The 27,337-nt window shown below is 38.5% G+C and overlaps 1 protein-coding gene across 18 annotated transcripts in view; it reads right to left on the bottom strand.

Annotated features, from left to right (window-relative positions):
• The window catches only part of GTDC1 (glycosyltransferase like domain containing 1), a 213,501-nt gene that overhangs the window by 43,013 nt on the left and 143,151 nt on the right, over positions 1-27,337 (bottom strand). For 17 of the 18 annotated variants that reach the window (XR_012629533.1, XR_012629532.1, XM_074873803.1 and 14 more), the window contains 2 exons: positions 21,073-21,432; positions 2,351-2,460 (listed from right to left, as the gene is read on the bottom strand). Coding sequence is in view for 16 of the 18 variants with exons in the window: in XM_074873803.1 (XP_074729904.1) it covers positions 2,351-2,460; positions 21,073-21,432 (470 nt within the window). In the remaining 2 variants the exon portion in view is untranslated. The remainder of the gene's footprint in view (positions 1-2,350; positions 2,461-21,072; positions 21,433-27,337) is intronic. The other variant, XM_074873804.1, reaches the window with a different exon arrangement.

A 27,337-nucleotide genomic window follows, 5' to 3' on the forward strand; every position in this document is an offset into this window, starting at 1 on the left:
GCAAGACGAGAAGGAACCAGATGGAGAGTACGGGAAAAGACCAAAGATGTGCTGGCAGGCAGTGGGGGAAACAAGCAGACTGGATGGAGGAACGGTGAAAAAGCTGGAGCAAGTGCAGTCAGGTTTCTGAGGGAGGTCTGAGTCTTCCAGAGCTCGAGGTGTCGAGGTTGAAATGGGAATAAGGAGGGTCGGGATGGCTGGAGGACGGCAGGTTGTTTGGGGCAGCCTGTATCAGTGTTAAGGTAAGGATGGACCGATGCAGCTGCCTGGTATGGGGTCAGATGTCTGTGCCAGCCTCTCCAACATGCACATCACTCCGCTGCCATCATTATCTAGCCAAAATTGGATGGACCACAAAACCACACTGAAAGTGCAGTTTATATCCTAGGACAGAGGAGTACCAATGACAGAAAATGGTCTTAAACCTCTAATTGAAAATGATGCTTGTACTACGAGCATGAAGATCAAAGATGAGATAGAAATAACAACTTCCACGCACAAGGAGTAACTTATGGTTACCGTTGGGATACTTGCCAGCCTTAACTCCTCCACTGCTGACAAATCCCAAACAAGAGGCAGCCATGGAGCTACTCACTCCCTTCCCCAGGGGAGGAACTACCCTCCGAACCAGACTTGCCTGAAGCCCTAAGTCATACCTCTTGATTCCTTTAGAGCCTAAACCCAAGCTTTAGCACCACTGAAAATTAAAGATTTCTTAAGTTCCTACTGGGTATTTGCTGTGTACTTCTAAGCAGTGACAACTGGGTTTTCAAACAAATGAATGATTACTGAATTATGAAATATGTGATGCACTTTTACCAGTGACTCTAAATGTGGCTTCTATAATACTGAGGGAGTTTGGTCCCATAATTGGAGGAAGAGGAAACGCAGTGCCAACAATTTATTAAAAAAATCTGTAAAAAATCTCTTAAATAGATTTTCAGTAAAGTATGTGCAACAGGTTTTATTGGTACTTGTTAGCAATGACCTGCATATGTCATTTGTATGAATACGGCCCTATGAAATGCATGGTGATGAGACACATTTCACTACGTTGCCCTTTATATAGACTCTATTTATACACGAGGATGAATGAATTGACAAGACAAGAGGTGCGGCATATAGATTTGATATACTGGCATAAATTTAGGATGATCTACATTATTCATAAGCACTGAAGCCACAAATGAGATATGTAACAACATCCAAAATGAGTGTCAATAGAATCTGTTCCCGCAGTGCACCATCGTATATTCCTATCTGTCACATATTCCTTAGAAATTTCTCCTTCTAAGAAATCTGGTGCGCTCAGTCTGGAAAGCAACGTTGCCTTGGGATCTGCAACAAGACTTGCCTGGAAGAATCAGCTTTCAGAAAACTGTCTAAAAAGAAGTGGACAGAAAACATGAAGAATTTCCTGCTACCAAATTATTACCTTTATTTTCCAATCCAGCTGTGCCATAGTTGGGACCAAAAAGTTATTTGCATTAGATCAATTTCTTGGTGACTTAAAAACTGCAGAATCAAAACTAAAACAACTGAGGTATCACCAGTTCAGCAGGCAACAAATACGACAGAACTGACAAATAAACTAATCCCAAGTCTATTTTTACACGCTGAAGAGGTGAAGGGATGCAAGTCTACATTTTGGAAAACACGTATGGGCTAAAACATCAGATACCTTGAAGCTCACTTGTCGTTAATGTACGTTTTTAAACGGTTTAATTTACTACAAGTGCACCCAGTATAGGATTTGATTATTCTCTTTATTGCCACAATATTTCAGGCACAAAGATGTGCATATTCAGAATAAACCCCACTTCTTTTTCAGATGGGTGAAACTGTTTACAGAGTAGTGGTTGTCAGAAACCAAGAAACAGAAGGAGTGTGCAAAAGAGTGGTATAAAAATATTAAAGATTAATGACCATTTTCAGCCAGATACAAACCAGAAGCTCTCCACAGAAGTCCTTAACCTCACATTTGAAAGGGAACTAAGTGTTTTCACCTGCTAAAATCTCAGTTTGGATTTCAGATGAGTGACCTTGACTTGAAAGATTTTGTTTCCTATCTGAACCATCCAATCACTCACACCTATCTCTCCATTTAAATAAATACAGAAGTGTTACTGAAACACAAGTCATAAATAAGGTCTTGCACTGTCAAGTAAAATAAAACATGCTTACCGTCTTTAATAACTTTAACACATATCAATAATATTTAGTTTTACAACTATGAAGATTTTAAACATGTTCTTTTCACTAATATAAGAAAATATGTACATGAAAACTACTTCTGGAAATATCTATTTTATGATAACTTCACAGTAAAGCAAAAGAAAAGGAAAGGTACCTGGAATTTCAGTGAAAGCCTCTCCAAGGACGGAAACATGAAAAGGTAGATCTTTCTCTTTCAGTTTCATCAGGACTTTAAAGAAAGTCTCAGGATCTTTATCATGTTCCCTTGAAACAAACAGAACTTATCTCAGCATCATTTATGTTTACTTGTGGAACTGTATTTTTTTGTTTATCAGAACAGTATTTCTCTTAAATTGTACTTTTGGGGACTAAACGTCTTCAGCATCATTTCCCTCTTTGCTTATGCTGCATAGTTGAACATTTTCCTCAACCCAGCACTTGGGATCAAAACCCAGTTTCATCAGATTCTTATCGCTCTTCCCTGTCTTCAAATGATGCCTCTGCTCTTCAAATTACCAACTTTGAAAGTGAGAAGAACTGAGTAATATCTCACCTAGCTGAAGGCAAAATCACATTAAAAAAAAGGGTAAGATAGGAAAAAAACATTTTTTTTTCCCATCAAAAAATATGTATACAATCTCCCTTACAGTTATCCCCCTTTTCAGGAGGAATAGGTTAATCAAAACCTTTTGCTAAAACCATAGGATTTCCCAAACTGGAATTTTACGAATCCATGCTATACTCATGAAAAGCTTCTGATCCATTCAGTGCTTTAGGGAAAGAAGAAAGGAATAAACTAATATGAGGCATTTTCTACCTTTAGACTTTTTCTAAGGAGTTAACTGGAAGTTAAAACAGAAAATAAGAAACCTGTACTTATTTATAATTTCAGCTGAAGGTAATATTAAATGTTTATATGGGTATGACACTCAATGCCTTGCAACACAAGATTGGTTATCTAAAAAGAAAATAAAAAGCCAATTTGTTAATCTATCTTCTTTATTAGCACAGAATGAAAGGTGCAAAAGATACCACAGATGATCTAAATTTCCCAGATTTGGTAAATTATATTAAAAATGAGATGAGATAATTCCCCCACTCTAAGGTGAATATTATATGTTGCATTTAATTACTCTGCTTTAAATTATTGTATTTCAGACAGATGTGCACCATATGCCTTTAAAATATCTTGGTTTTATTTATTATTTAGAAAATTCCACTGTTTTCCTTCCTGTATTAAGGGAAAATCTATAGCTCAGCTGTCCTGGTGTCTTTCTTCACAGACTAATTTTGTAGAATGAATCTGTAGGTTTGTCACACTGCTATATGAAACATTAATAATTATATCATTCAGGAAATCTGAAGCCAAATGACATCTGCAGCTCTACATGTGTTAATTTCTCATTCAGTCAATATTTTTGGTTTAGGGAATTAAAACAAATTAATCTTATAATTAATGTGACTTCCCTAGGCTGAGAAATCTTCAGGAATTGTGGTGTTTTCAGAATTAGTTGCATTTTCTTAAAATAAAGCCAGACAATAGTTACTTTAAGAAGTCCTCCATCTCCCAGATTTGTTTTGTTCCCAATAATAAGGAGGAATGCAACTGCATAAGCTTCGTAATTTGTTTCACATCTGTGAACCAGGAGTTTTCACGGTGGTTCCAGTAAGCGAAGTGGATATGAGCACTGGCTCACAGAGAGAATTTCTTCCAGTTGCAAAGATCCCAAAACTGCCTACTAGTTTGCTTGAAGCCTCCCACTTAAAATATCCACCTGTTTCTGGTAGGTAAATTATGTGCAGAAACGTGTTGCCAGTATTTTAGTTCCCTCCAAATGCCCAGCTGAAAGAGCCGAAATGGGACTACAACCGAGGATTCAGACTTGGCTGGAAGGGAACATCTCTGTCGGAAATGTGCAAGTTTGCAAAGAAAACAGCTTTGATGCTGGGAGTCAGCATAATTCATTAGCATGTTTCCCGTTAGCCTCAGTTTCCCCTAGGCAGGCTTTTGAGGGCGCTTTATGAGTGATCCCGATGAGCCCAGGCTGTACGTGATGCTGAGCTATGCACAGCTCATCCCAAGGTGGACCGAAGCATCCCCGTTACACAGAGCAGCAGCCTCGACAGACAGAGCCGTGACGTTTACAGGGATCTTTCCAAGCTCTTCACAGCCCTGCTATCGGCTTCGCAGTCACAAAAAGTCCTTCCAGCAGAGGATATGCTTTCCCTCTCCCTTTCCAGAAGAGACCAGGGGTCCCAGAGGCAGCCAAAAGTGGAGGATGCTGTTGGAGCCACATTGTCAAGGAGCTGGCAGGAGAATATGGAGCCTTACAGCTCGTCAAAGCCACATAAGCTGCACATATTTAGGAAAACTGATAGGAATTGGAAGTTGCAGTTTTGTTTAATAGGTGGGGAAGAACAGAAGGAAAATTTGGCACCCAGAAGGAATGCTGAAAGGGGAAACGTTTCCTCTGCACTGGAGCCTCTCTTATGGGTTTTCTGCTGTAGGTGATCCTTCTTCCATATCCCCTTTTAAAATATTTTGCTTTCATGTGATACTTACAAATTTTAATGACACGTTTTGTGATTCTTGTAGCTTTTCTATTTGGGAGGTCATCTCATCTGATTTGTCAGTTCCTGTGACTTTTCCACACCACAACCCTTTGATTTTCAGTTAAGACCTACAGAGAGCTTCTACTACGTGCACCTACAGATTACAATGCATTGTTACTCTTGCAAGTTAGTAAAGGTATAGCTGCTCCTGGTAGAAAGCAACAAATACTACAAGACCACCTCTTTACTGCATCAAAGAGAGCTCTGTTTCTTGGCTGACATGGAGAAAATCATATACAATCCAGTCTGCCTTACTCAGCAACAACTGCTAAACACACCAGATTGTCATAGCAGTGATCGTGGAAAAAGATGAACACAATATGGAATGTCTGTTCTGTAAAGATCTGCTCAAAATGACGTGCACTTTTGGCTGCATCTGTTGCATTTTTGAGCTTTATTAAACAGTATTAATTATATAGACTCCATTTCCTGAAGAACTGTAAAACTGTATAGAAGCCTGATACTAAAATGCAAACTTTTCTTTTAAGATATTCTGTTTGGGGAAAAATTAAGTATTTGTGATTCTAGGGTCTGCCTTTGTTGTTTAGTTTAGGTATTTGAAATGCTCTTGTATTTTTATTTGATTTGATATGCATTTGGTAAAGGAAAAATAAGAACTGAGCATGGTATGAAGATGCTCTACATTTCATCGTAAGAACATGAAAACATCAGAATGACCAAACTCCAGCTGTAAATGACACAAAACAGACATAGACAACATACCTATACTTGCATTTGAGGGCACTGCCATTAGAGACATTCAATCTCCATGTTTAGATACTGCACACTAAAGTTTTTTACGAAGGATTTTTTACTTTTGAGTCTAAAACACATTTTAAGAGAGACATTTGAAGTCTCTCTTAAGAACTGGCTGAGGTTTAGTGGTCTGGTTATGGGAATGTGGCCCAGGGTTCAGCCTGCTTTAACGATTTCCCTTTGTAATCTGAAATAAAACTTTCAAGACTGTCCTTGAAATGGGGACTGGGAGGGTGGTGGTATCAGCAACACCAGTATTGAGCCTCTATTATCCCTGCCTTAGATTTTCTGTTTAGAAAATGGGTGTGACAGTATTATTTTTTCACCACAGAAGGATGCTGTCAGGATTAATTGATGACTTGACATCCCTCTTTTCAGCCTAAAATGATTAAAAAAAGCAACTTCATAGCACTATGATGATGCTCCTCTATACAGTCAATGGCAACAGTCTTCAAAACACCCTTCTGCTATTCAGGGATTTTGTGAATTCAGCCAGAGCCCTCCAGCCTTACCCATTGCTGGAACTGGAAGGAGAGTACACGGAGACCAGGTAAACTGGAGTTATTCCCTGGCAATGAAGGATACCCATATCCCTGACCAGTGATGGAAAACATATTTTAAAAAAAATTAAAAGAAATAGCAGAATTTGGCCCTTTACATTATTCAGTGCATATTCGTCTCTTGAATTTGAGTGAAATTCAGTAAGAGACCCATATGGTCTTCTGGGACTTAAGTTTAATTTTTTAAGTATATGTAAACTTATCATACATGGTGATAATCACAGCTATTTCAGATTTGGAGGAAGACACATCTAGATATGCAATTAGAAAGTAGAAGACTTGTGGAAAAGAGACAGGACTTGCTCAAAGGGGCAAAATAAATGCAGTCTATTTAAAAAAATATACTAAAACCTATGGTTTATGCAAGTTAATCAGGAACATAAAAGTGCTAAACCAGGGGAGAAAGTCTTAACATTTGAGAAAATACTGCATAAAGGGTAGGTAATGCTTGTGACAGCAACAGCCCTGTAGTGCCATCTCTTAAGGTGCTACGTATTCTGAAAGGGTTACAAATAAGCTTAGCTAAAAGCAATATTAAAAGGGTTGATCTTAATCTTCTTAGGAAATTTAGTGTGGGAGATTTTCAGTGGTAGAGAATCCCAAATTGTGAGGGCATGCAGTAATATTTCACTTTTTACAGTGCCTTAAATCAAAGCAACTCAAACTGGGTGCATCTCCTACCTCTTCATTTCATAAAATCACCTGAATGTCAGATGGGCAAAGGTGGGAAATGGCAATGCTAAACTAGGTAGAAAATTTTCAGAAGTTAAAGTGGCATTTTTTATGTTTTTTACATTTTTTAGGATATATAGCAAGAGCTAAAAGACAGATTTCTGCCTACCTGCAACTATTGCTAGAAAATGGCTGACAAAATAGGCCACTGAAGAATCACTCATTATTTATGAAGCTGGACAGCAGAAGTGGAGACAGAGGACTGGCGAGCCAAGAGACACCCAGGGAGGAGAGAAAGGGACAGGGGACATCAGCCAGGGAAAGGCACAGCTGCAGCAGAGCACAGGCAAGGCTTGAGAGGCAGGGACGGGGCTGGGGAAGTCCGTGAGCACAGAATCAATAATTAAAAGTGAAGGAAATGAAGTTTCTAAGACAGAGACCTCAAAGTGTACGACAGTGGTGCTTTAGTTTTGGGGGAAGTGAAATAGTGAGGAGCGAGTCTGGCAGCAAACAGGGCAGACAAGATGGGTAAAGTAACGTAAAGGGGAAGAGACCCTCAAGAAGAGAAAAAAAACCCCCAAGTATTCAAGTTGAAAACTAAAAAATGGTGGCATACCCAAACCTAGGGGGAAAAGATAAATATAGCGTAAATAGAAGAGAAAAAGGAAAAGGCATAGGCTTGGGAAAAATGACAGAATACAGAAAAATCAGACTTGGAGATAGAGAGAGGCTGCAGAGTACATTTGAGAGTTCTATCAGTGGTAGAGAAAAGGTCAAAAAAAAAGACAGTAAAGATATAAACTAGGAAGCAAAAATAAAACTGCATGGTAATTAAAGGAGAAGAACAGAAGAGGAAGAGAATAAAGCGAGCAAAGGCATGCAGCACTGTTAGCAGGGAAACAGTGCAGTGAGGATGGAGAAAAAAAGCACCATGGGGGAAGAGGTAGAAAATCTGCAAAATCCTTTGTAAAAGTTAAGATTTTTGAAAGACTGAAGGTGAAGAAAAGCACGGACAGTTACTGCTGCTGAGAGGGTTGCAAGGTGAGAGCTGCACCTCTATCACACCCAGAGCCAGGAGCTAGAAGGTGCCTTTATCCCAGTAACGTTCTTCGTTTGGGTGATAACAGGAGGAACTTGAGGTTCTTTACTGTTTTGACTGATACGGTACAGACTTGGGGAGGGTGACGAAGGATGGCACAAGCTGATAAGAGGACTCATATGACATCAGCCTCCTGTTGACCCTGTATCTGTCCAGGGCATTCTCAAGAAGCGAGCAGCAGCACATCAATAAATGGTGTGGTCTTTGCATGCACACTCTGCTGAACTGAAAATGGGTCTCCATTTCATGTCAACCCTAACCTAAAGAACAATATCAGGGATCTTTTCACAGCATTATATTATTTACTGCATTATACTTTGATAATTTACATTAAATCTTGAGCTCAGCAAAACTTGAATATAGGTTTATTATAATCTAATAATGTCAGAAAGTACCAGTATAGTCACAAAAAAACAAAAAAAAAAGCCTGGCCTTCAAAACAGAGAATTGCAGAGTTCTGGTCTTTTCCTGACAGTGATTTCCCACGAGACGGCTCTGCCCAGGTTTCCCCCATTTGTAAGATATGGTCTTACAGGAGCTTTCATTTACAGAAATGTGGTGAGGATCGGAGTTAGTAAATACTTCAGGAGGATAATATTCTTCTTAAAGTAAGAGGACTCATGTTACAAGCCTATTCAATATACCAAATGAAATACATTCTAGTAATTATTTTCACGGAGGACAGAGGATCTTCCTAAATCAAATGACTTTAATATACATTTTCTGTGTTAAGATTGGAAAAAAAAAAAAAGGGGACAAAAAAAATTAGAATTCTAATACCAAATTTCTGGTAACAATGCTCATGATAACTGCAAAAGAGGAAATATTACTGCTGGAAAAGAGCTATTAGAAAAGAAACAGGAGAAAAAGAAATAACTATGAAAATGCAAACATGAAGAAAAAGTTAATTGCTTTTCATTTATTCAATTTATCACAGTATTTTTCCATCTTTTTACATTTCCAATATGAGGTAGAGGTAGACTGTAAATATGTAGTTAAGTCCAATGAGTTTTCTTTTTCAGCTGATATGCTTACAAAATGTCTTTGCTGTAATTGTGCCTCTAAACATTGTCTGGCATCATCAGCATCAAAAGTTACCACAATATCTAATACACCCTCAGTTAACAGAAAATGGAGTCAAGTAGAAAAAAATGTTTTTAAATAAGTGTCACTGAAAAAAAGGACCCTACAGAATAATTTTTAGTTAGGAGGTTCTACAAGCAAAAAAGGTCCCGATCCTTGCCTGTGCTTGCAAAACACCTCTGCAAGCCAAGGAATTAAAAAATGGCACTAGAGAGGCAAAAGCAGCCAAACAATACTGGCAAACACAGTGTTTTATTTTCTATTATAGCCCATGACGTATTTACAGTGAGGAGTGTGTATTTTACCTTCTGATTTTTTCAAATTGCTGGCCTGAGAAAAATGGGTGGCATTTTGCTTTACACTGGAAAAGCATTTTCTCCTATCTTGTGTGATCCAGAAGAGATTCATAAAAAAAGAACCTTGGGAGTTTATTGTTTAGATTCTTCTTCCTCTCCCCTCACAATTCATGAAGAAAAAACTCAAAATAAAATATTGCGCATTCTCTAACCAAAGAAACCTCAGGATCAGCATCAGTCATTGAGTCTCCTGCTTATTTCCTAAAGAGAGATTAACCTTTGAAGACAAAGACCGGTGTTTGGTCTCAGTTACCTTGGTGTAAAACTCAATGCACTTTTATTCAGATGTCTTTTCATTTCTTTTACTCCAATTTAGAGAACCTAGCTTTTCACAAGTATAGGATTCAGATAAAAAAAAATTTACTCGAATTTGCAACACAACCCAGTAACTGCTATGGACTACTCCCAAATAGTTTCTTTTTTAAAAAAAATATTAAAATTAACTTCCTTTTGTGTTCCAAAGGTAACATAACAAACGGTTTCCTGTTGTTGTGAGGCAAGACAAAATAATCTGAGTGACCCTGACAGCCCTGATAACCATACACAATATATCCTATTGTAATTCAACATACTATAAAAAAGTCATGTCATGGTAATAATAGATGGGTATGAATAGGATAAAAGTGGATAAAAATCGACTCAGGTGGTTCCTTGGAAGAACAGAAGAAGAATCAAACATAAATAAAAATACATAAAAACTACGTTACTACACATTTGCCTGGGAATGGCAATCCCACCACATCAGACCCTCTGTGATTTCCATGGTGGACTCCCATCACCAAACTACAACTACTTAATACTCCACCAGATACGCTGCCTGGGTCAAAAAATAAGTCCTGGTCCTTACTGAGTAATGCCCTGAGAGGAACTAGCTCAGGTACCTAACATAACTCAGCCTTTTTGGATTTGTGAAGCTGTCATCTCCAAGGATGAAGCTCCTAAGCAGGAGCTTTCTTGGCACCAAGACCAAGGCTTGAAACTCATTGGTCAACAAGATTAAAATAACTACAAATATCACCGCTTTCAGAATGAGGAATCAACTCATTTCATTGAGCCAATTCTTGCACAAACACAATGGAGAAAAATCAGAGAGGAGAGGAGAAAGGGAGGAAAAATAAAAGGGGTGAAAACATGGAGGAAAGGAAAGCAGAGGAGGAGAAGAAGGGAAAGGGAGAAGAGTCAAACAGCTGCCGTGCGGTAAGAAGAGGAAACTAAAAGGACCTTTGAAGGAAGAAACCTAACCCTCCTATTATTGGTGAAAATAAGGAAGAATATTACACCATTTGTTTAGGAAATATTTGATTTTTCCCTCTGGGGGAGTATTCGCATACTTTGGTCAGAGATGCTGTGAATTACAAAGGAGCTGGTGGTTAAGTTTGCTTGGGACTTCTTATTACAAAACTTCTTCTGTCCTTGTTTATGATGTTTCCCAAGACTGACGCTATCTTGGACTATAATCTTGTAGAAAAATTCTGCCAAAAGTTTTCCAGAATATCCAAAGAAGAAGATTCTAAAAAAGCCCAACGCCACCCAGTCAAACTGCAAATCATATCTTTCATATATTAAATTTCAAATAAGCCTCTGTTTTAAGTATTTGAACCTCTTTTTGTTTTACAGTAAAAACTGAGTATTTGGATATGTTTGACTTAAGTCAAAGATATGCTTTTTGTTGCATGTGTTGGAAGTCTTCCTAAAAATGTAGCCAAGCCTTTGAAAAATTTCTTTTTGTGCCTGGTCACTAAACAGTCCATGTGTCTTGGACACACCTTAGGCTACAGCTGAGTAAGACAGTCCTACTGTCACAGGCTGCTAAAACCCAGGCAGGGTCTAATATCTGAATTGAAAACACAGATCTTATCTTAACATTCAATGAGTTCTCTACTGGATTCGGAATAAAAATACTAGAATAGTTTAGACCACTAGAACTGGTTTATATGCATTGAAAATAAGGAACAATGAGAAAATGGAAGATTTGGTTAAGAAAATAAAGCAATAAGAGATGGTTTGAAGAGGCAGAAAGCGGTAATGCCAATGCATGCTTTTCTAGTTTGACTAAAACTCTTAGGTGTGGACCAGAAAAAAACAAAGAGGACAAATAAGATCTGATCAATATGACCAGCTATGCAAGAATAGCATGGCAAAGAAATAGTGAACTGAGTGAAGAAGTAAAGGAGATGGGGAAAAGATACAACACAAGGCCAGTTCATGTGGGGAAAAATGTGCAATCAGTGTAAGAGACCAAGAGGACAACACAGGTTGGACAACGGGGCTTAGGAGAAAACAGGGACCAATGTGCTGTAGAAGGTCCCTTGCATGGGCAGGGAGGGGAGTGATGGAGACAGCCAAAGGCTGAGAAACTAGAGAAAAGTGAGATGCAAATTCACTGCACAAGGAGAATATATACGAGGAGATGCCCGAGGAACTGAGCCTGGCAAAGACAGAAGGACGAGGTTTGAAAGACAAAGGCCAAGACCAGCTTGGGGCAATGGAATAGAAAAGGATTTCTTTGATAGCAATAGGTGAAAGAGTGTAAGCCCCCTTCCTTCAGAGACTTGAGAGGACTTCTTAGTCCCACTAGTTCATGTGCATCTCTGCTCAAAGACTTGAGTTTTGCAGTTGTATCAGAGAAGAGAGACACCATAAAATGAGTTTCCCGTCACAAAAAAAGGGAGAGTCAAGCTTACTGGAGCTTTTATGGCAAACTGTGATACATATTCCAAACTTAAATAATCTTCAAATGTCTGGGTGATGCAGTCACAGTCTTACATTAACCCCAAATCAGTTTTTCAACCATGATTGAAGCATTTATTGTAACAGGTTTCAGAGGACGGCACTAAGTGGCTGCTCTATGAGTGTCTGGATAGCTCAGAGGGAATGAAGAAGGAAGGATTCTGCATGTGATACTTTAAGCAGAATCTTGATGTTATTTAACGTTTTTCTTATACTTAAGAAAACAGGTACATTGGAGTGCAAAACCATCCCATGGATCAGAAAACCACTCATGGGGCTTGAACTTTGCTTTTGTTACAAGTGACAGTGCTCTTACAATCCGATTCAATGGTTTACTACGTGCACCCCAGGTAAGATGCTGCCTCAACCTTGACTTTGTAGGAGTGGGAAAAGGGTTTACACCAAATTGCTCTAAACAGAGTGAGAAGCAGAATTGGGCCATGGAACTTAAATATAGAAAAGAACGTAGAGTACTTAGTAAAAGTGAAAGAACCAAGTGTATTTGGGGAAGCAGTGAGTAAAAACCCAAGTTTTATTTTAATATGATTCTTTTTCAGCCTATTAAGTTCTCCAGTATCAGCATGAAGTCTGCTAAAAGTTAGTAAATAAAGGCTTTCAGGAGAGCTTTATTAAATCACTTATGACTTATCAAGTTAAAACTCCCACTCAGATATCTTAATAAAACTTTCAGAGAACATATTTAATTTTCCTGGAAATCAGAAGCCAATTACTAACTACATGAGTTACTGTCGGCTACACCACCTATCAGCTTTCTGTAAATAGAATATTTACCAACAACTTGAATTAGTTCTCTAAAGTTTCGGTTTCTGAAGGTCAAATAACTATGTAACTGCTTAATAAAGAAGCAAAGAAGTACCTCTAAATATCTCCAAGCTCTGATGGGCTTATATTCTGCTCCTTAGGTGAGGTATTAGCAAAGCTTATTTATTTTCATTTCCAAGGCTTTTATTTGCTCATTCCCTTGTGGTAAAGCTGATTTCCATGATGATTCCCTTCTTAATTTTAATACCCTTTTTACTCATCATATAGACATAAGAATTTTCCATAAAATAATGAAACCCTTCCAAAGGAAATGAAGACAACTAGGAGAGGAAAGTAAACTACAGCTTACTTTTTCTTCTTTTTTCCAATTAATTGATCCACTGTCATATGCATATATGAAAGATTTTTTTTAATGAAAGGAAAATAAGGTTAATTAACATAAAACCCCTCACTCCTTGAGATGTTGAATTTTGTATTTTATCCATGCTGCCTTAAGTGCCTTGATTTCCCAGTAATGACCTAGTTCTCCTAATGAGTAACATTAACCCCTGGCTGTAGCTGTCCAGGACTTAATTGTCAACTGGAGCTGAAATAGGAGAGTTTGCCGATCAGCAGGTATGTGGTATATTAACTCATGTCATTTCAGACCCTAATAAATAAATCTGTTGCTAAGGCAACGGGAACATCAGCTGTATCACTTTTTTCTCCCCCTCCCCACCTTTTTAAAGGAGACTGCCTTTCACACCGAGCTTTTAAAAAAGGAAATTAACTACATGTAACCGTAATTAGAAGAAACATCGTTTCTCATCTCAGAAACATATCTACATTAATGAAAAAAGGCATTCATGAAGAGGACTGCTTTCTACTGTGACCAGGGTAACTGAAATTATTTCCCTCAACTGAGGGAATGCAATTTGAAGTATACATCGGAGCGAGAAGAGATCACAAAATATTTTAGCTCTTTGTATTTCTGCGTTAGTCCCTCTCTCCTTTAGTACACTGCTGATATCAACTGAGCAAACTGCTTCAACGATTAATCAGGAGCCCAGGCAACTGAAACCACAGGAGAAAAAACACCACTCAAACCCAAACACCTTCACTACCCTCTGTGGATCTTTTGATATGATTGGCATACTTGCGATCTTTTGGAAAGCTAAAAAATACCCTATTTTCAGCTCATCAGATTTATCAGCTAATGAAAATTTAAGTACTTGATTTAGACATAGATGCCATTGTTCCTCCCTGTCCCATGGTGGCAGTTACCTGATTCTTGCGTGAGAAAAGCAAGGGGAAGCTGGGGCAACACAAACGCATCTCCAAAGGCACACGTGACCTGGTGAGCAAAAGCTGGTAACTCACTTTCTGCCTCAGTTTCTCTACCTCTAAGATCAGATCCTGAATACTCCTGTTTGAGACTAACAGATTCAAGGTTTTATAGAAAGGCAAAGCGTATACAAGTGCAGGTAGTACAAATCTTTATGTGTTTCATAAGGTTTGGAAATTAAGATCTTGGTACTCTGTTTGGGGATGACGCACTGCTGAGGGCTCTCAGCACCTCACAGGTCAGTGTCACAGCCCTCAATCTCTGCCATTCTACCACAGGATTAAGCATTTGTCTTAAAGTTTTCAAAATGGATATGTTTATGTTTAGTTTGTGGGTGCAGGACAGTTGTTTTGAATCTCTAGTTACCCACATCTCAGAGATCAGGTAGGCAGGGAACTGAAGTTCAATTATTGCTCTTTGAACACTTACTATAGGCTCTACCCATACTATAAACATAACAAACTACTCAAAATTATATCTGGCTTTTTAGCTGAAGAATATACAGGTAATACAAAGCATCCTTTTTGCCATTATCAAAATTAGAGATGCTTTCTCCTCTGGACTATCAACTTCTTATAGCCCTTTGAGAAAGCATGCTACAAGAAAGATGGAAAAAATGATGCTGAGGTGCCCACTGCGGCAGGAGAACTTTCACACCTGAGAGGTCTTCATTACATGCTGAATATTTCTACAAGCTCCGAAAACAGTGATCAAGGAATAGTGGAATAAAGGAATAAATCTACCACTGGAAGGGTCCAATACCCTAAATCCCTGGCTGTGGGAAGAAATGTCAAGGTTAGACTTCAATGAACGAACAACCAAAGAACAGATACTTCCAAACCACCCTTCCAGTTAACATTTAAATCTGAACTTCTCGGAGTATTTCATTAATTTATTTGCTACTTATAAAAAACTAATATCTGCTCTCAAACTTAACTCCAGTTTGCATGAGTGTGAAGTCAGACTATTTTCTCTTCTCTTTAGGTGTTCTAGAAGTGAAGGTGTCAGCTTCCACCTGATCAGATGTCTCTACATATACTTCCATAGCACTGGTTTGTTCACTACGTGTCATCAGTATTGCCCTCCTGGTGAACACCAGTTTCTTTGAGAGCGTTAGATAGCTAAAAAAGCAGAAACTGCTAAAAAGTTTCCATTTTAAAATTGTTATTTTACATCCTATGGGCTTTTTATTGTATCTGGTCCCTTGTATAAGGCTGTATAGACACGTGCATTTTAAGCCTTTGTTGTCAGCCTGTCCTATCTATCCACCACATTCACCTTTTCGGATTAAATCTGTCAGAACCAGTTGCTTTTCAAAGAGGAGGTTTCACTGTGGGAACTCACTCTCCATTCAGCATGGATCTAGAGCCAAACTCTCTGCTGCTTTCCCGCGAACTGGGGCAGAACAGACCCAGTCATCTACGATTTCCCTAAAATGGGGGATCTTCTTTCCTTTGACAACACACAACCTCTGCCCTCCTTATATGACACTGAATGAGTGGCCACCTGGGAGGGAGGAGTAGGACCATGGCCTTTACTTCTACATGCTTTCTGAAGGCTGTTTACAATGTTGAGGATGCCTGCTGAGGCTAATAGTATTTATGGGTACTCAAAGGTGATTTCTAGGTGGAGCACCTACTCTTTCATCTGTTGGTGTCTTGCCATATTGGCATCTTGATGGGATAAACTTTAGTCCAAAATATTCAACAGCGTGAGGAAAATATGACTTGGGTATAGATTCACTGTATTCTCAAATGTCTCCATATTAAATAGTTTTGAATTCTGAATTCAAAGGCAAACAATAACTACACAAGTTCTGTACTCACTGCCAAGATGAAGAGGAACAAGGCGTTATTATTAAAAAAATGCCTTTGCAGGCTCTTCTCCCTCGCAGCTTGCAGAGGAGTTGTGGTCAGCTCACTGATGAAGAGCTGCTCCATCACAGATGGCACAACACTATCTGGGACAAGCTCTTTCCAAGGACTTGCTCCTGAGCGAAGGCGACCAGGTCCTCATGGTGGGCAACCACATGTTACTGCGGCAATGGCGATGACAAAAGAACCTTTCTTCCACGGACTCGTTTCTTCAGCTCTCTGACTTTGTGACACTCTACACTAAAAACAGGCAACTGGGCCCAGTGCTATCTCTGTACACACCGTTTTCCCTTAGACCAGAAATCTTCAGATAATTTTTGCAATCTAGATTTTTTTCTTTTCTTCTGAATTTCCTCATCGTGACTTCTACCACCGCTCCTCCCGCTCCCGTTATCTCCTGCCCCATATCCTTCCCCACACTCTTGTCACACGCTGGTACGTACGACACAAGATAACGGGCTTATCTGATCTTCCACGTGAATTGATAGCAGCTATTTGTTTGCATGTGTGTGTAAATTCTCGCTGATTCCCTGTGTGATCTTTTATCACACCCGTACAATTAGGGGAAGAAGAATTGATTTCTGACAACTTTCTCTTATCAAGTCTTTAGCTGCTGAGATGATACAGCACACACGGGGAAAAAAGAAAAAACGTAAGGCTTGGGTGAATGCCTTGAGTCAAAAGAATAGATCTTCTCCATGAAAGAGAGAAGTAAAGAGGCTCCAATATTATAATAAAATTACATGTGTGTCACCTGGATGATGTGACTGTGGTTGGGGGTGCAGCAGGTTTGCAGCTTTGCACATCCACTGACATGCTCACATGCAGAAAGAGCCAAGGAACATGCTGGTGTACCCCAAGTACAGCAAAAATGGCTTTGACAAGTGTCTGTGGCCTCACTGGGAGGCACTGAGAGGGAATAATGTACGTATATAAATGCTGGTGGGTTAGTTTTTGGGAAGAAAGGAGGATTGTGCCACGCCAGTCAATGCCATCTCAATATACTCATGGTTCACCAAATGGGTATTTTATCACCTTGCAATGAAAACCTGTGGGACAGCACGAAGCTCTGATCAAATCCAAGAATTTATCCATTGATCACCAGAATTTTGCTTTCCCTTTCCAGCAAAGCCCATTTGCACAAAGGGAAGAGTCATTCCTTGGCATAGCCCTTGCAAGAAAAAAGCTCGGAAACCCATCGCAGCCTTTTATCCGGATCCTTGACCATAAGTCATTTCTATTAGCAGCGCCTTGCTATAGATGTTTATAACAAAACATTAAAGACTTGGTGAGAAAGGAGAAAACAAATTACTCTGCGGAGAACCTAGCAACTCTGCTAAAATACTGTCAGTTATTTATCTGCTGTCGGCAGAGGTTGCACACTGAAATCCTCGACAGGCTCAGATTCGGGGGGGGATGGAGAAGGGGCAGGGATTGCATCGAGGGGCCTGTTCTCATGCAAAGACGTTTTAACACCGATTTAAAGCAAGAACGTGTCTGCTAGAGAACGTCGCTTTTGATTCTGATGTGTTTCCAAGTGGGCAGAACTACGTTGGGTTGACTTAGCGGGAGAGGTGTTGGGGCTAACGCCGTATTTTAGGGCACTGGCGGTCCCCACAAAGCACTGACGCCATGAGGTCAGCATCACTTCGTTTCAAGAGGTTTTCTGTAAAAACAGCACGATTTCACAAAGATTTTTTTTTTTTTATGGCTTAGCCGAAGGGTTTTTTTGTTAGGTGAAGGGGAACACAGGAATGTTAAAAAAAAAAAATAATAATCTTCCTTTTCTTTTTTTTTTTTTTTTTTTTTCCCCAAAATGAAAACCACATGTAAATCATCAGAGTAGACAATGGTCGTTAAGTATTATTGTATAGGACAATATCTGCAAGCGCTTCGTGCTGGAATACAAGCAGGATACCACTGCCAATGTTTTACACACAAAAACCCCCTCGCACATTACAACACTTGGCTAAAATTAGTCCTCTTTACGAAGAGGCTCGCGCTAGGCCTAAGAAGGGGATGCTTTTAACTGCTGATGCCTGAATAAGGCACGCGATGCGCTCGTCTCTAATAAGGCAATGAGTGCTTATTTTTGGCTACGCTGCTCGGCAAAGGGGGCTGCTTCCAGCCCCTCGTCTTCACCTGTGCCACCCGGGCTACGGGCTGAGGATGCTCGGATGTTCGGCGAATGCTAAACTGGCGTCTTAATTTTCTAATTCATATTCACCAATTAAAAATAAACCGTATTTTTTATGAGCAAATTTACATAAATCAGTTGCTAAAGCATCCTAACACTAAAGGGTAGGAGTTCAGCCCGGAAGATTTGCATGCAGCATCCTCAGACGAAGGCAGGCGCTTTCGATTTCCATCGAGAGCCTTGCTGCGCTGGAACTCTAATGGGCTTAGAACAGTAAATTTTGAAGAAACTGATTGCTGCCCCTGTAGCTAGTAAATGCCTGCCTGGACCCAGTGGCATTTGAAAAAAGTGTTTTATCATAAAATTATCCCAGCAGAGTCCATTCTGCAAGATAACATCATCATCATCATCATCATCAGTACTCCATGCAGGACCCAACAGCTCTGGCACAATATTGCCAGTCATTTATCTGTTGTCAGCACAGGTTACACACTGTAATCCTTGACTGCCTCGGAATTAGAATGTCTTTGATGTCCCCACAAGAGTTTTTTGCCCGAAGGCTTTACCAATGCTCGGCGGCTCAGTGTTTATTCCTCGTAATCTTCCTCTCATCTCCAGGCTAGCAGTGACAGATGGTTATGGGCACACAATAGTATTAAGAGTTTGATATTTTTTTTTTCTATTTTTTTTTTTTTTTTTATGCTGTGCTCTCTGTACAACAAATAGCTATCAGACGCGGGCCAGAGAGCTGACATGGCTCGCTTAGGTAATGGCAAACAAACAGTTCGGGTTGATGCTTTCTGTCATTTTCCCTGCTAACCCTGCTTGTTTTCATTGTATACTCTCAAAGGTAAACTATATTAACCTTATAGACTGTTATTAAAAAGATATATCTATATGAGCATAAAGTGCTTTTCTCTTTTTCTTACTCTTTTGATTATGAAAGTAATACTGCTGACATATTGAACAAATATCGAATGTCAACATAAATTTTTAGTGTGTGATAATATTCCCCTTCATATAGCTGTGTGTCAGGCGGGAACCCATGGATGATGCATAGCAGTAAATAACCCAAACAAAATTAGTTCTCTTGTCAGCTTCTACCTTGTATGTCCCCAGGCATCAGTAAAATTGACTGCACGCTAGATTTTCAAAATTAGCCCTAATGTTAGCTGTGTGTCTGGCAACCTCCAAGTTTCCAATGTTCTACTATATTACCCGTAAGGATGAATGTGTTACTTTTATATTTTGGCATTTGCTCTTGCTGATGCGGCTTTTTTTTTCTCTCTTCTCCAAATTAAAAATAATTTAGCTTTAACAATAAGTATGTGCACGAACACAATGCTGCATCTCTTTAAGCAACTAACTTTAGGCAATTAAATTAAATTAAAGCAAAAATATACACAGAAAGAAAAGGAATTATTCAATTTAATATTGTTGATTTTATTACTTCGCTTTGTGCTGTTTTATGCAAACTACTGAATAAAATGGAAAATATTTTCATTTACTCTGCTCTTTTTGAATGCAACATTTGGAACAATTTAGGTTAGCATTCAAAAAAAAAAAAAAGAAAAAAAACCCCAGCTCAGTATCATAAAACTTTTTATAACTGGCCATCTTAAAAATATGCATTTTTAAAATGTGGTCTTAAGTGAAGGGGGATAAAATTCTTCAAAAAATAAAAATGACACTAAGCTTCATATACTTTCCACACCAAATGAAAACATGCAGTATCTCTCCCTTCAATGCACTAAATTTTAAAATAACCTATGAGAACACAGAGCATTTCAGCGTTAGCAGGGAAACATGATTAAAAATAAATGTGGCTCCCCAAGAAAGGCTGTGTCGGAAGTGTGAAGTTGATTAAACAAATCCAAAGACAGATTCCACATCAACTTCCAATCCCTAAATTTTATGTTCAGACATTTAGAGTCAAAGATGAAAATCCCTTTAGGTACCAGATGCTGCAGATCATCTGGGAGAGCTTCTGGAGTTTTAATGTGCTGGAAGTCAAATCCCCTGCAAAGGCGATTTGCCCCGTCGGTGCGGTGTACTTATTGCTTCACCTGAAAACAGTTGCTCTTGGAAAATCTGACCTACTGATCGACCCAGCATCTCTGCAATAAACAGACTATAATCTGTGGATGAAGTGAACTCTAATCAGGCCACATGCAGATTAAACAAACTGCGAGGAATAAAAACTAGATTAAAATGTTCGTGCCCAATACCGGAAGATTATCAGGACATTTTACCTCTTTAAATCCTAATTTATGTAGGAGTCAAGCTAAAGTTTATATGTTTTTAGCGATTACGTGGCATGGTAGATTTCTGTCCGTTCAGAGAAGATTCAGAGATCAGGTATTTGTGTCAGCAATTGGAAAAATACTATTTCACTGTTAATACATTCAAACAGGCTTTCTATTTACGTAACACCGAAAGAGTGTTTTTAAAATGCAGACAGTGGGTTAACATCAGCTGTCCAGTGTCACCATGTATCTTTACACTTAATCACTTCCATTAAAGTAATTAAGATAATTTAAATAACATTAGATATTAATTGTCATCTGTGGTTTGCTTTATATGAAAAGAGAGTTACCAGAATTATGCTTATCGTTTCAGCAGCAGGGGTATCTTTTTCTTGGGGAAAAAAAAAAAAAAAAAAAAATTTACATCAATGGTTAAACGTCTGGTTAGCATTACCGAACTATGTATATTCAAACAAATTATTTTGAATAATCGGATATTAGTGATCTCTTTCCTCTGTGTGTGTGTGCAGTGTCGCTATGCGTTCAGGAAATTATTTTATACTTGACAGAAGTCACAAAAAAGGGATCAAACAAATTCATAAATCTTTGGAAGATACAGTATTTGGATTTGTTCACCACTTACCACCTGTGAGGCCAGGCAACATGTAAAGGTCTTTGCTGATAGTCCTTTCCACTCAAGATATCAGAGAGGTTAAAAGTCAGATGTTGCTTATCTTCTTCTTGACAAGGATTTGTACTTTCTGATGCTTCAGACTGGTTCGATCTCGCCGGTGCTGTTAATGGGGAAGGCAGCCCCTCGTGCTGTGTGGTATAAAGTCCAGGCTGGGCTTCACAAAGTCCAGACTCGCACTGTGCGTTGCTGTTTTTCATTAAAGCTCTGCTCTTCTGCTGGCCGGACAGATCCTCCAATTGATAAGCATCTCCATTTCTTTTAGCACCAATTACCTTTTCCAAATGGGCAAGCTTATGTTCTGGCATGAACCTGTTAGGGGAAAAAAAAAAAGGAAAAAAAAATAAAATCTATATTGTGTTTATGCTGGATTTCAGTGTCACCTTGTAATTGTTAATTAATTAATAGCAAAAGAGAGGGCAAAGCATGGTTGGTATTTTACATCCATCCAAGCAACAACTCCATCAGCATTCATTAAATGATACACTTTATACATATTTTAGTGAATATGGTACCTGTGAAATAAAATAATAGGTTCACTGGCTGAGAAGCCGAAGGTCTCCACTGAACCACACTACTGTTAACGGCACATATATCAACAGGGAGAACAAAACTATTTGCCTGCTAAACTTCTGAAAAGTAAAAAGGCAATTCTGCCAGAAAAGTCTTGGCATTTTTGCCAGGATTACAGCTAGGATTGGTAGCAAATGCCAAATGCAGCAGTGTTCAATCTAACGTGAGTCTAGTCTATGTCTAGACTTGAGCCCAGCAAGTTGCTTCATCACAGGTCAATGAAAGCTAACACAGAGAGGCTGCTTGTTGCCTAATAACATGGGCCAAACACGTACCATGACGTGGAAGTGGGTCTTCTTACCCAACTAGCCTTGCCTGATTTCTATAATGACCAACTGAAAAAATTAATCACAAATTAGAAAAAAACCCCCACACCTAGCAGAAAAGGATTGAGCTGTACATCCACTCATTGGATAAAGGCAACCACTCCCATAGTTTTTCACAGGTGTGAGTAATGAACACTAAGACGGGGAAACTGAGGCAGAGATGCTCACGATCTTCCTGAGGTACCACAGACAATACTAGATGCCCCTGGCTCTTCCATCTGATGCCCATGCTGCAGAAAACCCTTCCCAACAGCAGGATGCATTTGCACAGTTACAATGGGGCCACTGAACTAATTTCTGTAATATATGAAATGCAACATTTTATGCAGATCTAGTTTTACTATTTGATTTAAAGCAGTAATGAATTATGGTCCTTACCCAGGAAACACTCAAGTGAAGCTCCTTCATTCAAACATGACTCTTCTAAATTAACATGGAGAGGACTACATGCACAGCCACCACAGGATCCTCATTCTAAATGCCTGCCTGTACCTCAAGTTAATTTACCCAAATATTATTTACTTACATGCCTTTCAGTGTGATTATGGTTCTTCCAGATAAGTAGAGACATTTAAATTTTCTGTTTCCTTTTAATTTCCAAATGTTTACGCACTATAGCCTGTTTATTGAACTGTTTACTAAAGCCAACACTTGCTCCACTTTATCAACCTCCTCCACAGTTCTTCAGAGTTTTCCTCCATCACAGCTCATTTCTGAGCTGTGAACGAACCGCTCCCTTCCCTCTTTGTCAAAACAAATAGTACTAAATACGAGAATCATCCACTTCATCCTGCAATGGAGCACCTTTAAATGCAAACAGACCCTTTTTCTTCAAAATCACTACCAAAATATAACCACGCACACATTATGAGAGCTTTACTGGAGTTGTACTAATTGCTTTGAGGATTTTTCTTCAAACCTCTAAATCTCCTTTCCTAAGTCAGTACGCTGTGTAACTATTCCATGTAATATGTATTCTTTGATTGGGCTTGCTGTCCCTTGACGTATTATTTTTACGTATATCTACACTAAGCTGCATTTTCAAGCCACTGACCAAATCACCTACGAGATCTACCTTTTTTCCACTGTTTGCTATTACTCACTGGAGCTGCTCTGTAGATGCAACCAGAAAAAGTTCAATCACATTCAACAGCCTCATACAAATCCATTACCTATGTTACAAACAAGACAGGTTCCCAAATGAGCCTGAGTTAAACCATTCCCATCTCAGTGACTTAGCCACCCTTAGATTCTCAGAACATAAAAGTATAAATTCAGTGTGGCTGAATTCCATATGCTCTTAACAGTTAAGTCGGCGTTTTGACAGTCTAAACTGAATTACAGACCTAAAACGGGCTGGTGGTGGCTCCTCTGAAGTATGGACACATCCCCGTGAGAATATACTTTTATATATTCATACATGGGAAAAGCTGAAGGAGAAACAGGTTAAGGGATTTGCCCTAAACCACCAAGTTTGTGACTGAATTGAGAGGACTGATCTACCAAACCAAATGTAACTAACAGATTTTGAAAAATCATTGCTGTTAAGAAGAATTGCTTGACATGTGAGAGGTCAGACTACCTAGGCAGGCTCTATCCCCCTGTCTGTCTTTAATCTCCCAGCCAATCATCCACTCAGTGTACCATTTCTATTTCTGAAGAGGTTTTCTTCTTAGTTTTCAGCCCTTATAAATCTGATCCGTCACTGCAGAATTTCTAATAATATTAGATAAAACTTCACTGATCTCTCTCTGGAATAAACTATTTAATATCCTTTATTTAAGACATATGCGTGCAATCAATTCTGTGGTATTTACTTGTAGTACACACACAGTATTCATCATCCTGACAATTTTTAAAAAGTTTTAGAACACCATTTCACTTAACAGTTGAAAAAAAAAAAAAGATTTATTTGATGGTTAACTTTGGAACAAGTTATCTGCATTAACTTCCATTGTTTTGGCATAAAGTAGTTCTGTATATTTTACTAACAACAGTGGAGACATGATAAAGGATGTAGGCAGGCAGCCATAAACAGCTCGCGCTGCAACCCGCAGTGTTCGTGTAAAAGCATTAATTTTTTGGCCTTTGATTGGAAGACGTCTCTGCGCTCAGCCACTTGGATTTTGCTAAATACAACCATGTATAAAAACTTGTACCTGAATGTAACAATTTTAACTGCGGAAAGGCCACTGTAAATCATATGTAGTATAAACGTGTCCACATGATTGGAATGATATAATGGATATTGTAGTCCCTAACCACTAGTTAATGTTCTTTATGACACTTAAATAAATGACCTGAAAATAAACTAATAACAACACAAAATCTTCTAAACCTGTTCATGTGCAGTTCCCAAAAGCACGCTGGAGAAAGACAATGTCTAGTTAGCACATTTTTTGTGTTTACATTTTTCCAGAACAGTTTTGCTCCAGCTTTTCTATTTTTTCCTTTCCAGACTCACATTCATTCTTCTTTTCTGTCATCTTCCAGACAGAGTCATCTCTTCATCCAGTACCTGCCCAGATCTCGGTCATTTATAAACATCAAGAGCTTGAAGGACTTCTACATCACCATCCAGAAGCCTACAACCTGGAGAAAAAACAAGTGTTCCAGTGCTTTATTTGGAGCCAGTATCTACTCCCACAAAGACCATCAGGTTTTTTAATCCTTGTCTAAATTTCAGAAGATACATCCCTCAGAGAGGCTGGTTATGGAAGAGCAGAGCTGGGGCAGGAGCAGACATTGGCTTAAAAGACTCGATATAAGGAAGAAATTCTTTACGATAAGGATGGTGAGGCGCTGACACAGGTTGCCCAGAGAGGTGGTAGATGTCCCCTTGCTGGAAGGGTTCAAGGCCAGGTTGGACAGGGCTCTGAGCAACCTGATCTGGTTGAAGATGTCCCTGCTCGTTGCAGGGGGGTCGGATGAGATGACCTTTAAAGGTCCCTTCCAACCCAAGCCATTCTATGATTCTATGACTCTAAAAAGCAAGCTAGAGGGCTACCGCAGCAGATAGGTAGGATTTAGTTATGAGAAGGATGCACCATTTTTCTCAACCTTAGTTACAACACACACTGGTCACATAAGAAAAATGCCATAGAATTCTATTTTTAATATGGGAGAAGGATTTTACTGTTATTACTAACTTGTGGTAGTGAATTCTTGTACATGTGAAACTTTCCAGAAAAAATTATCACCAAAGCATACAAATATTAACACTTTCAACAGATTCCACAAGGTACTGACCCTTATATTTAAAAAAACATGGAAAATGTTTTACTTTTATGCATAACTCATATATATTTAAACACTGAAAGTTCAAAACAAACAGTGAAAGACTTAGATACCTAATTTTAGTATCACAACTTGTTTTCAAAACTTTCAAAACTGTTTTTCTTTTATTTATTCAGATTTTTGAGGATCTCTGACATATTTAACAGACAATTTTAAAACTTTATGAAGACTTTAAAAGAGTAAGCCTTGAAATCTTTCCCTTTTTGCATACTGGGTATAGATGTTTAGTTGAAAAGATGGGTTAAAAATTAAACTAAGCTCATATATAATAAAAATTCCATACACTAGAAGTCAGAGTTTCAATCAAAATATTTGCTATTTTGAATAACAGATTTTTTTAAACTTGCCAATCTATATATTATATATTTTCTTTTCATTTATATCATGAAACCCTGCTCTGAGGAAACCCACATACTTTTCCTTGAAGCAGACATGTGCATTTTCCCCAGCTCTTTTGTAACATGTTGCCATGTTACATCATATGTGTTTATTCACAGCACTTTATTTGCCCTAATTAAAAATTACTTATGGGAATTGGTTTCTTTTTCATGGCACCAAGAGTCACTTTATGCACCATTTTATTAAAAACAACAAGAAAGAAAGGATGGAAGGCCATGATGTCACTGCTCAATGAATAGAAACCACATTAGAAAGACTAACTGGAATGCTGGTTTAGGTTAGATCAAATTATATGGGCAAATTCTGGGTGCAGTATATGGGTTTGAATAATTGTTCTTGATGAGCAAGGGTAATTTGTAAGAATGGATATAAGCTAAAAAAAAAATAATTTGAATTAATAAAAACTGACCCTTCTGTTGTTATATAGCTGTAGTTATGTAACCGTAGTTATATTTGGAAGCAAAGTTAAAAATACTTCTGAAAGTGCAATGTTTTGGGTTTGTTGTTATTAACTGCCATTAAAAAGTTTAAAAATAATAAAAGGAGATAGTCATAATCAGATATATTAGAAACGTTCCCCAGCCTCGGAGCCAGAGCACACACATTTCAGAACTGCCACGTTTCCTTTGTCACCAACGCACCGTCACGGCATAACTTACAATTCAACCAACTCATTGTCTGAGAATTTCTTTTGTCTTTCTTTAAACACAATCACAAATGCCTCTGTAATATTTTTAGTAGCATTTATGTGACCTAAAACACTACAGAGGTTTGTGGAGAGCTTCTGTGATTCTAATACCTGGAGTTCATTTGACTTACAATGGTTGCGATGGACAGTCATTTTGGTCATTTGTAGCAACTAGGAAATTTGACGTTTGCACTTTTTTTCTGCTTCCTTGAATTTATCCTCTTCCAATGCTGAATTTTTTTCCCACAATTACTACAAATATAGGCAAGACTATACAACCATGCACACATATTACTGGCCAAGCACTGCAGAAATACCAAAGCTGCATGGATGTCTCTGACCTTTTTCAAAAGTCAGAATTTTGTCCACTCTGTTTTAAGGAGAAACAAACAAAAAAAAAAAAAGTCATGAAAGCAGTTCTTCGGAGGCCAAACTGGAACAGACAGCAATTAAATTAGTATATACTTTAAAAATATATTTATATATAAATTTATACATTTATTTTTTTTATATTTAATGTTATAAATTACCTGATAGCAGTAAAACTGATGCATTTATATTTACCTACTTCTCAAAAGACTGCAACAAATGACAAAACTTGGAGACTAGTCTCAGTTCAGTGATTTCTTTCATGATTTTTTTTTTCTCTGCAACTACTGTCACATTTTGCTCTACAGCAAAAAAAGAGTTGCTGAGTGCGGTCAGGTGTCCCAAAGCTGTGCTACAGTTCAAACCTAAAAGCTCAAAAGAAGATTCCCAATATTAGGGAATTTGATATTAGGGTTTATTGAAGTTGTCACATATTTTCTGGGATCTAATTTCACTTTCTGATCTTTAGCAATGGTTGTAATTCTTCATTCAGAAGAGGGAAGAGATTACTTGTCAGCAGTAATCTCTAACACAGATAATGCCATATAAATATTAGGGGCTTATA

The sequence above is a fragment of the Strix uralensis genome, chromosome 6 (assembly GCF_047716275.1).
Source record: "Strix uralensis isolate ZFMK-TIS-50842 chromosome 6, bStrUra1, whole genome shotgun sequence".
NCBI lineage: Eukaryota > Metazoa > Chordata > Aves > Strigiformes > Strigidae > Strix > Strix uralensis.